General features: G+C 40.7%; 1 protein-coding gene across 9 annotated transcripts in view; it reads right to left on the reverse strand.

Annotated features, from left to right (window-relative positions):
* nek3 (NIMA related kinase 3) overlaps positions 1-13,121 on the reverse strand; it is a 39,078-nt gene that overhangs the window by 18,004 nt on the left and 7,953 nt on the right. For all 9 annotated transcript variants that reach the window (XM_072264269.1, XM_072264268.1, XM_072264266.1 and 6 more), the window contains 8 exons: positions 11,776-11,873; positions 10,499-10,582; positions 10,172-10,239; positions 9,133-9,219; positions 6,753-6,807; positions 3,026-3,226; positions 2,846-2,924; positions 2,690-2,751 (listed from right to left, as the gene is read on the reverse strand). In XM_072264269.1, the coding sequence (XP_072120370.1) occupies positions 2,690-2,751; positions 2,846-2,924; positions 3,026-3,226; positions 6,753-6,807; positions 9,133-9,219; positions 10,172-10,239; positions 10,499-10,582; positions 11,776-11,873 (734 nt within the window). The remainder of the gene's footprint in view (positions 1-2,689; positions 2,752-2,845; positions 2,925-3,025; positions 3,227-6,752; positions 6,808-9,132; positions 9,220-10,171; positions 10,240-10,498; positions 10,583-11,775; positions 11,874-13,121) is intronic.

Consider the following 13,121-nt stretch of genomic DNA (forward strand, 5'->3'; position numbering starts at 1 on the left):
ATGATATGATAAATACACAGCCTATATAAAGTAGAAATAATGTATGTACAGTTTAGTTTCACTTAACAGAATCAGGAAGATTAAGCCAAAACCAATTTGTAAAAAAAAAAAATCGGCACGTACACGCACGTCATGTATGTGCACATCACGCATGCACGCACAGGTGCCCGTGCAAGGCTTCATGGTCATGGTAGTCTTTCTCAGGGTAAACACAAGTGTCCCGTATTTGACTGCTACCTTTGTCCCTTATTTGGGAGTGAGAAAGTTGGCAACCCTACTTGAACACCACCCCTGTCGTCTGGTCCGCAAGAATATTGTCAATATTAAACTGGTCCACGGTGCAAAAAAGGTTGGGGACCCCTGATTTATGTTAATTAACTGTTCATTGTCAATTTGCATAATCCCAACTTTCTGTATAACTGAGAATACAAATTCTTCTCCCAAGACATCTGGATTTCCCCAATCATCAGTTATATCCTCTAATGTGGTGTGTGTTATTTTCCAAGACCTTACTTCAGTTTGGGAAGAGGTGTGGAAAGAGATCACAAAAATTTGGGTTCGTTACTTATTTTTCAGGATACTGACATGGGCAGCATTCACTGGCCATCGATAATTACCCTGAAAAGGTAGCAAGGAACCACCTTCTTACACCAATGCTGTCCTTCAGATGAATCTTATTTTGTTATTTATACAGTTTGGTAACACGTCTTATGGCTCAACAAGCTCCTGTCACCCAATCACATCCATGTGACCAATGAACCTACTAACCACATAGGTCTTGGGAATGAGGCAGGAAACTGGAGCACCAGGTGAAACCCACACAGTCATGGGGAGAACTTCTTACAGACAGCAGCGGGAATTAAACCAGGGTTGCTGGCGTGTTAAAGCGCTATACTAAAGTGCTACACTACTGTGCCGTCCCTAAGGTGCTATTAGAGATTCAGAACAACTATGAAGGTACAGTGATCATCTTTAGGATGTAGAAGCTTTAGAAAAAATGCAAAGAGAATTTACCAGGATGCTGCCTGGACTAGAGAGCATGTCTTATAAGGGTAGGTTGAATGAACTGGAGCTCTTCTTTTTGGAGCAAAGGAGGATGAGAAATGACTGCAGTACAAGTTGATAACAGGCATGGATTGAGTGGACAATCAGAGACTTTTTCCCGCTAACATGAGGGGGCATAATTTTAAGGTGATTGGAGGAAAGTATCAGGGCGTTGTCAGAGATTAAATTATTTTTAATACAGAGAGTGTATGCAGATGACTCAGCAACATGACATCAGCGACCAACAGCAACGTTTGCAGGCAGCTCACAAAACTACTAGATAGTCTAGTAGACACGCTTGTTTTGAACTGCGGTCGCTGCAGTCTGCAACTTCCCTTTTAATGATGTACGTTTGAATTGACTAAACAATCTAGCACTTCTGCAATCTCTTGGGGAATTTGCCGAACTAGATTCCCGAGAGTGCAGGTACGGTCAGGGCGTCCATCGCTGGAGGTGGTCTCTGCATCGAAGCCTGATAGTGGAAGACGAACATGTAGCCGCTCCATTATTAAGTGCCGATTAAGGCATCAAGCAAGATTAAAATTGTCGAGGATAAGAGTGGAAACTGAACCGGTGTTCAGTGCCGTCTGCCTGCATTTGACCAGTCTCCCTCTCTTCTCGCTATTTCTGCCAGGCAGGAAGTGCAAGAGTCCTGGCTCCCCACACCGCCAAGCTTGGAAGCAGTTGTTGCCTTGCAGCCATCAAGCTTCTGGACCAGCTTCACTCACCTCTGCGCTGAACAGGCTCCGTAGCCATGGACTCACTTACAGGGAACTCTACACTTCATATTCCATGTGTTTTTTGTCTTTTTTTCCATTATTTGCTCCATTTATTTGTGAAATGGAGACACCTCTTTCTCCCTTATTAGGGAGAGAGAGAGAGAGAGCCTGTGGTATGTCGAATACCAAGTTGAACAAGCAGTCTTTGGGGTACTGCAAGTCTGTCTTTGTTGATGCTTTGCTGTACACTTGAGTGCTCGGTGGGGGGCACCAATGTTTTGTTTTTGCTGGTGGGGGAGGTGGGATCATTGCTTTGCTGCTGCTTACGTGTGGGATGGAGAACTGGGGAGGCTTTGGGGTTCTAACATTTAACTGTCATTCATCCTTTGGAACACTCCACTGTTTTCGTGGATGGCTGCGAAGGAAAAGAATTTCAAGATGTATATTGTACGCATTTCTCTGACATCAAATGTACTTTTGAAACCTTTGATTTGTCCTCATTTGTAAATTGGATATGTGACGCCATCTTTGTTGTGTGAATTCTACTGCGTTTCTTTGTTTTTCTGGCTGCTTGCAAGAAGAATGAATCTCAAGATTGTATATAATATACATACTTTGATAATAAATAGGAACTTTAATGCGTGTGTGGAATGTCCTGCCAGGGATGGTGATAGAGGCAGATACATTAGAGGCATTTAAGAAGCACATGGATGATAGAAAAATGGAGGGCTATCTAGGAGGGAAAGGTCAGACTGATCTTAGCATAGGTTAAAAAATCAGCACAACTTTGTGTGCTGGAGGACCTGCACTGGGCTGTAATGTTCTACGTTCCATGTTATACTCACTCTTTAAACGTATAAGCATTTGTACTTTGCATGTTCTTGCACTTTAAAATTAGAGCATATTTACCAAGAACTCATACAAACCGTGTTTCCTTTGCTTCCACCTGCACTGGAGGACAGTTCTTCAAACTTACTTGATATACTGGCTGAAAAAGATTAACAGATGCTGATCTGCACATGGAATAAATCTCACCGTTGTTAGAATATGCGTGACAGTGCGTCTTTAAAATTATTAAGTACCTTTCTGTACTTTCTTTTGCTTGGGTTGTGCAGATCTTTTCTTTTTTGCTGTCGGCTCACTAAACTCCTCTTTCATCATCTGTGAAAAAAATTGAATACAATGGACCAAAATGCTGAAAAATTACAGCACAAGAATAGCCCTTTAAATAATAATTTTTAAAAAAGACTAGATTGTCTTACCTCAGGTGATAAAAAATTGCTAATTAGCTTAGCAAAGCAATGCCTAGCAAGAATGGTGTTAATAGAAGGGCGATCCTTTGGGTTTCTTTTGAACATTTGTTTTATGATATAATGTAGTTCATAAGAGTAATGCCTTGGGATTGGAGAGTAAGAGCCTTTACAGATCTTCAGTATGAGATTCTTCCAACTATTAGACTGGAACTGATGAAGCAAAATAGTTAAAATAATTTAATTTGCACCGTCATAAATATTTTACAAAATAATTAGAACACATTATAATATTAAAAGAGTACTTCATTCAATGGAGCATTTTGTTTCACTTTGTCAAAGGATATAGCCGTTAGCAATTTTTGCTATTTGCCTCTTAGCTGCTGTATCTCGTGGAATCCTGGAAGAGAAATTTATCTTTGATCACCTGTACTAAACATATACGAGCATCAGCTGTGTAGTAGGTGCTAGTGAACCCACAGAAAGGAAAACTGAACTCTTGGTTCTGTACACAGCAGAGAGAGTGTGTAGTAAAGAACTTCAAGTGGCCCCTACAGATTCATCTGGCCAGAACCACAAACTGTAGGCTACAGTGCACTATAATGAACTCATGCCTGGCTGCTAGCCCTAGCAATAACTTCATAAGTGGCCTCATTTTGTATGCCACAGTTCCCAAGGAGACACTGGAACATTAGATTGCGCAAAGGGAGAGTTTAAAAGAAGCAAGTTGTGACACTCGGCATACTGTCCATGCCACAGTTCCCAAGCAGGTACTGGATTGACAGAGGGAGAGAAGAGTTTAAAAGAAGCGAATGGGGGCAGTCTGCACTTTTTGCACGTCACAGTTCCTGAGCAGGCATTGGATTGCACATAATTAGGCACTTGGCAGGGTCCAATAAAAACAAGTTAGATTAAAGCGGGGCAGCCATTGTACGAATGGGCCAACGTTAGAGGGAGTGTTGAGGCTTTGGCTCATCGAGGCTTCGGCAAGTAGAGGCATAGGCCGTAGGCAGATTTTTTCCTGTGTTTATTCTTCCTTTCTTATTGCACATTTAGAGCAGTGCAGATGCCAGACAGGATAGAAGAATGCTCCTCTTGCAAGAAACTGGAAGATCAGGAAAACTTTAAAAAGCAACAAAGAACTACTAAGTGAGCAATAAAAAAAGGCAAGATAAATTATCAAAATAAACTAGCACAAAATATGAAAATGGATAGTAAAAGATTTTATAATTATATAAAGTGGAAAAGGGTGGCTAAACTGAACATAGGTCCCTTGAAGGAAGAGAAGGGAGAATTGAGGAAGGAGATACTGGCTTTGGAAGTGGTGCAGAGGAGGTTCACTATGTTGATTTCAGAGATTAGGGGGTTAGACTATGAGGAGAGATTAAGTCACCCTGAATTGTACTCGCTGGAATTCAGAAGAATGAGAGGAGGTCTTATAGAAACATATAAAATTTTGAAAGGTATAGGTAAGATAGAGGCAGGTAAGTTGTTTCCACAGGTAGGTGAGACTAGAACTAGGGGACATAGCCTCAAGATTCGGGTGAGTAGATTTAGGACAGAGATGAGGAGGAACTGATTTTCCCAGAGAGTGGTGAATCTGTGACATTCTCTGCCCAATGAAGCACAGGAGGCTACCTCAGTAAATATATTTAAGGTACAGTTGGATAGATTTTTGCCTAGTAGGGGAATTAAGGGTTATGGGGAAAAGGCAGGTAGGTGGAGATAAGTCCATGGTCAGATCAGCCATGATCTTATTGAATGGCAGGGCAGGCTCGATGGGCCAGAATACCTACTGCTGCTCCTGTTTCTTATGTTCTTATGTGGTAAGCAGAGGAATCCTCAAATGTCCCTGCCACTAATACCTGCAAGAAGTGCATCCAACTGCAGCTTTTAAAAGACTGTATTAAGGAACTGGAACTGGATGAACTCCGGATTATTTGGGATACTAAGGGATTGTTAAGTAGGACACACAGGGAGGTAGTTACACCCAAGGTGCATGACATAGGTAACTAGGTGACCATCAGAAGGGGAAAAAGGGATAGACAGCCAGTGAAGAGTATCCCTGTGGCCGTCCCCCTCAACAACAGGTGAACCATTTTGGATACTGTTTAACCTAGCAGCGGAAAGCCAAAGCAGTCAGGCCTATAACCAAGCACAGAATTTTTCAAGGAAGTTATCAGGAAAGTAGATGAAGATAAGGCAGTGGATGTTTTCTACATGAACTTTATCAAAACCATTGACAAGGTCCCACATGGAAGGTTAGTCAAGAAGGTTCAATCATTTGCAATTGAAGATAAGATTGTAAATTGGATTAGACACAGGCACTGCGGGAAAAGCCAGAGAGTGCTAGTAGATGGTTGCTCCTCTGACTGGTGGCCTGTGATTAATGATGTGCCACAGATCAGTGCTGGGTCCATTGTTGTTTGTCATCTACATCAACGATCTGGATGATAATGTGGTAAACTGGATCAGAAAATTTGCAGATGACACCAAGATTGGGAAGTGCAGACAGCGAGAAAGACTATCAAAGCTTGCAGCGGGATCTGCACCAGCTGGAAAAGTGAGCTGAAAAAATGGCAGATGGAAATTTAAAAACGCAAACACGAGGAAATCTGCAGATACTGGAATTTCAAGCAACACACATAAAAATTGCTGGTGAACGCAGCAGGCCAGGCAGCATCTATAGGAAGAGGTACAGTCGATGTTTTGGGCCGAGACCCTTGGTCAGGTCAAATATCACATACACTCAGTGGCCACTTTAATAGGTACACCTATACACCAGCTCGTTAATGCAAATATCTAATCAGCCAATCATGTGGCATCAACTCTATGCATAAAAGCATGCAGGCACACAGTCAAGAAGTTCAGTTCCTGTTCAGACCAAACATCAGAATAGCTAAGAAATGTGAACTAAGTGATTTTGACTGTGAAATGACTGTTGGTGCCATATGGGAGCTTGAGTATCTCAAAAATTGCTGGTCTCCTGGGATTTTCACAAATAATAGTCCCTAGAGTTTACTGAGAATGGTGCAGAGAGCAAAATATTCTGTGGGTGAAAACACCTTGTTAATGAGAGATGAGTTCAGAGAATGGCCAGTCTAATTCAAACTAACAGGAAGTCGATTGTACGTCAAATAACCATGTGTACAACAGTGTTGTGAAGAGGAGCTTCTCTGGGCACACAACACGTTAAACCTTGAAGTGGATAGGCTGCAGCAGCAGAAGACCATGAACATACACTCAGTGGCCACTTTATTAGGTATAGAACTCAGCGAAGGTTTACTTCAGTCTATGTATAAAAAATGCATGTTGGGTAGAGATAGTTGGGGGAGTGGAAGTAGCATTAAAATAATGAAGGCTTTGGATCAGGAAGCATTTGTTCTACGGTAACTCCCCCACTGGCATCAGCTTGTAGTAAAGAGAAAGTTTGTTCTGAAGGTGAACCCCAGACTCTGTAGTGAAATCTTCCTCTCCACAGCCAACATTTGTACTGAACTCCTGACATTCTGCTCCATTGACTTCAGTAGGACCAAGTATATGAAGTCCAAATAGCAACTAAAAGCTTCTTGTGTATTCCATGCCAACAATGCCTTTTTCCTTTTCAACCCATGAAGTTATATTTGACGATAACTATGTTAAACTATACCAGGTAAGGTAACTATGTTAAACTATACCAGATACCTCAGCTGCTTTCCCTGCTTACAGAAGCACATCAAACATCATAAAACTTACTTACAGGATGTCGCAGGGTACAGATTTCATATAGGACACATCCCAAGGCCCAGATGTCACTAAAACAGTACAAGAAATACATTTGAAAATGCTGTTACAATCAAATAAAAGCACTTTTATGTCTTCATTAGTGTACTCTTCCTAAAGAAACCTTTGCTTCAATAACTAGTTCTGGAGTGAGGTATGCCAGTTAGTTGAGTGGTGTTGCAGCAACAACCTTGACACAATGTCAGTAAGACCAAAGAGCTGATTGTGGACTTTGGAGAGAATAGGATGAGGGAACACACACCAATCCTCGTAGAGGGGTCAGAAGTGGAGAGAGTGAGCAATTTCAAGTTCCTGGGTGTTAATATCTCTGAGGACCTAACCTGGCCCCAACATATCGATGCAGTTACACAAAGAGCAAGACAGCAGCTATATTTCATTAGGAGATTAGGTATATCCCCTAAAATTTCAAAAATGTCTATGGAGGTACCGTGAAGAGCATTCTGACTGGCTGCACCACCGTCTGGTTTGAGGTGGGGGGGGGGTAACTGCAGAGGATCGAAGTAAACTGCAGTAAGTTGTAAAATTAGTCATGGGTACTAGCCTCTGTAGTATCCAAGACATCTTCAAGGAGCAATGCCTCAAAGGCAGCGTCCATCATTAAGGACCCCATCGCCCAGGACAAGACCTTTCTCATTGTTACCCATCAGGAAGAGGGGTACAAAAACCTGAAGCCAAACACACAGCAATTCAGGAACAGCTTCTTCCCCTCTGCCGTACAAGTTCTAAATGGACATTGAACCCATGAACGCTACCTCACTACTTTTATTATTTCTGTTCCTGCACTACTTACTGAACTATTTGATATGCATTATATAATTACTGTAATAGTGTTCTTTTTTACATTTATTATGTATTGCAATGTACTGCTGCCGCAAAGTCCACGATTTTGTGACATATGCCTGTGATATTAAACCTGATTCTGATTCTAGTTGTAATGAAAATGCTGTTGCTGGGAGTTGGAGGTATCAATATTTATCAAACACCTCATCCAAGATGAAAGCTAATGGCAATGCCATTAAGCACTTTTCTTCCCCCACCCCCCAACAGGTGTTACCCAAGTCTCAACTTGATGGGCCGACTGGTCTCATTCTGCACCTATATCCTTTGGCCTATGGTCAAGGCCAATTTTGCTCCTACCCACCATCCAAACATTTATGTTCTGGTAAAGGTCACCTGCTACTTATTCTATCAAGAAGCCAGATATGCATATGATGCCACAGAGGATGATTTGTGTTACTTCTGCTCTAAATAATTAAACAAATACAGTCACTGTTCCTTTCACAAAATGGAAACTGTTATTGTCTTGCACAACAAAGGATAGTCACGATGGGCTGAATAGCCTTCTGCTTTGCTCTAAATTTGAAAGACCTGTTTACTTTTCCAGATTAATGGTGACTGCGTAACAATGGATTTGGAAACTAACATGTTAACATAGAAGGAGACCCCCTGTTGAGCTGAAATTAGGCTTTGCTTGAAGGTATGGGTGGAACGACCTCCTTTCAGGGAACGATCCCTGAAAGTTGCCTCACAGGTGGATAGGGTAGTTAAAAAAGCTTATGGAGTGTTAGCTTTCCTAAGTCGAGGGATAGAGTTTAAGAGTCGCGATGTAGTGATGCAGCTCTGTAAAACTCTGGTTAGGCCACACTTGGAGTACTGTGTCCAGTTCTGGTCACCTCACTATAGGAAGGATGTGGAAGCATTGGAAAGGGTACAGGGGAGATTTACCAGGATGCTGCCTGGTTTAGAAAGTATGCAGTATGATCAGAGATTAAGGGAGCTAGGGCTTTACTCTTTGGAGAGAAGGAGGATGACAGGAGACATGATAGAGGTATACAAGATAATAAGAGGAATAGATAGAGTGGATAGCCAGCGCCTCTTCCCCAGGGCACCACTGCTCAACACAAGAGAACATGGCTTTAAGGTAAGGGGTGGGAAGTTCAAGGGGGATATTAGAGGAAGGTTTTTTACTCAGAGAGTGTTTGGTCCGTGGAATGCACTGCCTGAGTCAGTGGTGGAGGCAGATACACTAATGAAGTTTAAGAGACTACTAGACAGGTATACGGAGGAATTTAAGGTGGGGGCTTATATGGGAGGCAGGGTTTGAGGGTCGGCACAACATTGTGGGCCGAAGGGCCTGTACTGTGCTGTACTATTCCATGTTCTATGTATGTCATAAAGAACGAAGAGTAAGATACGAGCTATTTGAAGTATTTGTCTCTTTTGTGTCCTGCTTATCATCTGAGGCTTTAAAAATAAAATCCATCCTAGAAAAGTATGATATCACCCGTAACAGGATCAGCTCCTGCCCATCATCTCAAGTGCATGCAAGTACAAACCTTTTATTATTGTATGGTTTATTCTCCCAGATTTCTGGAGATACGTAGTACGGTGTTCCAACGTAGGTATGAGCAAAAGCCATGGGGCTGTAGACAGGAAAGAAATATTACATTAAGAAAACAACATTTGAACTCAGAAGCAATTGGGGAGTATATAACACTCAAAGTTATCAGGTACAAGTTTGAGCAGCTGAAGGGGAGTTGAAGGGTCACGGCCCGAAACGTCAACTGCACTTTTTTCTATAGATGTTGCCTGGCCTGCCGAGTTCCTCCAGCAGTTTGTATGTGTTAAGCAGCTGTTTCAAGCAAACAGATGGTCCCTTTTTACTGCTGTAAAATTTTATGACTCTTTTATTCTGAAGATTTGAAGATTAGCTTTATTTGTCATATGAAATGACTCCACAACCTATAAGACTCTCTTTCAAGGACTCTACAAATCATGTTCTCAATATCAGTGATGTACTTATTTATTATATGTTTTTGTATTTGCACATTTTGTCTTCTTTTGCTCATAGGTTGTTTTTCTGTCTTTGTTGTGTGTAGTTTTTCATTGATTCTATTATATTTTTTTTGCTCTGCTGTGAATTCCTGCAAGAAAATGAATTTCGTAGTCTATGGTGACATATACGTAGTTTGATAATAAATTTGAACATCGAAGCATACAATTGAAAATCATCGTTTGCGTCAGCTCAAATCAGTGAGGATTATGATGGGCAGCCCACAAGTGTCATTGTGCTTCCAATGCCATCATAGCATGCCCGCAACTCCTTAACCCCAATTGCACGTCTTTAGAATGTGGAAAGAAATCAGGGGACCCAAAGGAAACCTATGCAGTCACAGAGAGAACGTAAACGCCTTACAGACACTGGTGGGAATTGAACCCCGATCGTACAATTAGCACAATAATAGACTAATGCTACCAGACCGCCCACCTACGCAAGCTGACTCTGCAGCATGGTTCTTAATACAACTTGAGGTTTGTCAAAAGGTCTATGATCAAAAGCATCAACTCAAATCCCTGACATCACCTGGAATTTACCTGTTCAGAAGGTGAGCAGATCCAAAGTCTCCCAGTTTAACCACTCCAACTTTAGTGAGGAAAACATTCTGAATTTTAAGATCAAGCAAAGGTAAATTATTTGCTTATTATATTCTAAAATATTATATATTCATAATTCATTGAAGGTAATATTGCTTTTTAAGTACTGAATTCAATAAACCTGCCAATTAACACTGCCAAGCATTTCTTCTTTCACATTTTAAAAACAGACTAAAAAAACTATTAATCTGGCAGAATTATATTATTTTTAGCAAAATCCACATTCTCTGTTCAATTTATTTTTAAGCTATTATAAGGCACACTTGCCTTAGCTTTAATATCTCTGTGTAGAACTCGTTTGTCATGAATGTGCTTCATTCCAAGACAGATTTGTACAAACAGATTCAGTACCTGTAGGAATATTAATAAATTCACAGTGTAACTGGGCAAAAACATCATGAAGAATAACTGTATATTCCAATTAAATTACCTTGTCAGAACACAGAAACCCTAGCCTCTTCTATCATTTAATGAGATCATAGTTAGTGACTGGTCATCTGACCCAAGCCCAAAGGGACCCAAGTCATGTTTGGGTTGGGTATCAAAAAGATTAAAAGTCTGTGGCTCAGGTCAGATTCCAACTGGCCCTGGTAGTCAGGTTTTAATTTCTAAAGTATTCTTTCATGTCCAGGATTCCCATACAGACTATCCATAAGTATTTTCATTAACAGTTCCCACTTGTCAGCATTCTAAATTCCCTGGAATACAACCCTAGTTTGTGTAAATTATTCCTGTAATTGGTTCAAAATTGCTTGCTAATTAAAATTCTTAATTTAAAAAATAAGTTTTGATATTTCTGCTTAATCACATCTACAACAAATGCATTTTTTACACCCCACATCCTGACGAAGTGTTCCAGCCCAAGACGTCAACTCATCGTTTCCAGGGATGCTGCCCGACCTGCTGAGTTCCTCCAGCGTGTTGTGAGTGTTGCTTACACCCCAATTTGTTGCCTGTGATTCTCCAAATATCAATGTGTCAGAGCATTTTGACTTGGTACAAATGGGAGCCACACTGATGAGACAGCTCTGATGGAACAAGTTTCACTTGTGCGAAAGTCCAGGGCATCAGTCCACTGGCGGATGCTAGAAATCCCCTAAAACCTGTGTCTGACAGCATTGATATGGAAAATCCAGGCTGCTGAGATCATTACAGAGTTGAGGGCAATTTCCAAACCAATCAATAGCAATCTAAACAGTTAATTGGAAAGCCTTACCCAATGTGAAGGGTCAATTTTTCCAAGCGTCAATGGCCTCAGGGAAGTTAGAATGCAATCAACAAGAGGTGGAGGTTTTGGGATCCTTTTCGCACTGCACTGAGCAGTTTAGAGAATTACTCACATGCAGTCTGGAACCTCAAAAGTGCAAAAGATCTCAGCAAGACACGGTCATTTCAATGAGGATGAGATATTTGTTATCTCACCCTCAACCTCTGATTGTTGCAGTTTTATTCCCAGACATCCCTGGAATTGAATATGATATATTCTCGCTAATTCTGCTCTCCTGATATCACAGTCCACTTCAATTTTAACAAATCATGTATACCATTTCTTCTGGGAATAGTTTTCCCTTTTGCTGCAGAAGTTTCTGTGTGAGATCGCCACCGTCACAATATTCCATGACTATATAGAGATGCCCTTCAACTGTAAAAGATAAATTATGCTTGTTATGTTTAATGTGATGTACAGGACAAACTAAATTTTAAAAGATCTATAATGCAAATTGGTTGCTTGTCACTCTTTCTGTATGGTTTTTCATTGACTCTGATGTATTTCTTAGATCTACTGCGAATGCCAGCAAGAAAATGAATCTCAGGGTAGTATACACTCAGTGGCCACTTTAATAGGCACGCCTGCTCATTAATGCAAATATCTAATCAGCCACACTCAATGCATAAAAGCATGCAGACATGGTCAAGAGGTTTAGATATTCTCCGGAACAAACACTTGAATGAGGAAGAAATGTAACTTTGACCGTGGAATGATTGTTGGTGCCAGATGGGGAGATTTGAGTTTCTCAGAAACCGCTGAACTCCTGGGGTTTTCACACAAAGCAGTCTCGGAGAAAGGTACAAAAAAAAACACATCGGTGAGCAGCAGTGGGTGTAAATGCCTTGTTACAGAAAAAGGTTAGAAGAGAATGGTCAGATTGGTTCAAGTTAACAGGAAGGCGACAATAGCTGAAATAACCAAGTGTTACAACAGTGGTGTGAAGAGCATCTCTTGAAGTGGATGGGCTACAGCAGCAGCAGACTCAGTGGCCACCTTGTTAGCTACAGCAGGTGCCATATAAAGTGGCCACTAAAACGTATAGTGGCATATACATACTTCCATAATAAATTTACTTCGACTGAGGTACTGCGCCTGTTGAAGTGAACTTCTGCAGTCTTACTATAAAAATTATTTTTTTCTACAGAAATTATAAAATACACTGGTCCATAAATTCCATTGCCAATTAGTAGCACAAAACCTAATATATCATCACGTCATCCCAGGAAAAGAATGCTTTTTGCTTTGAGAAAACAGTAAAGCGATCACCTGATTAAGCTTGGAGAAGTTGTTTCCAAGGTTGAAGTCTCATAACTACATATAAATTAGGTGTTAATGAATCAGGAGACTCTTCCTAACTCAAAGGTACCTGAACATAAATCCACTTAATGGGATCCTGATACAAAGTTCAAGGTAAATTTATTATCAAAGTGTGCACATATATCACCATGTAGAAGCCTGAGATTCATTTTCTTGCAGGCATAATCAATAAATCCGTAATAGAGTAATAAGACCGCACCAACTTGGGCATTCAAAAGAAAACAAACTGTACAAATACAAAAAGAAATAATAGTAATAAATAAATAAGCAATAAATATCAAGAACATGATATGAAAAGTCCTT

The sequence above is a fragment of the Mobula birostris genome, chromosome 7 (genome assembly GCF_030028105.1).
Source record: "Mobula birostris isolate sMobBir1 chromosome 7, sMobBir1.hap1, whole genome shotgun sequence".
Taxonomy (NCBI): Eukaryota; Metazoa; Chordata; class Chondrichthyes; order Myliobatiformes; family Myliobatidae; genus Mobula; species Mobula birostris.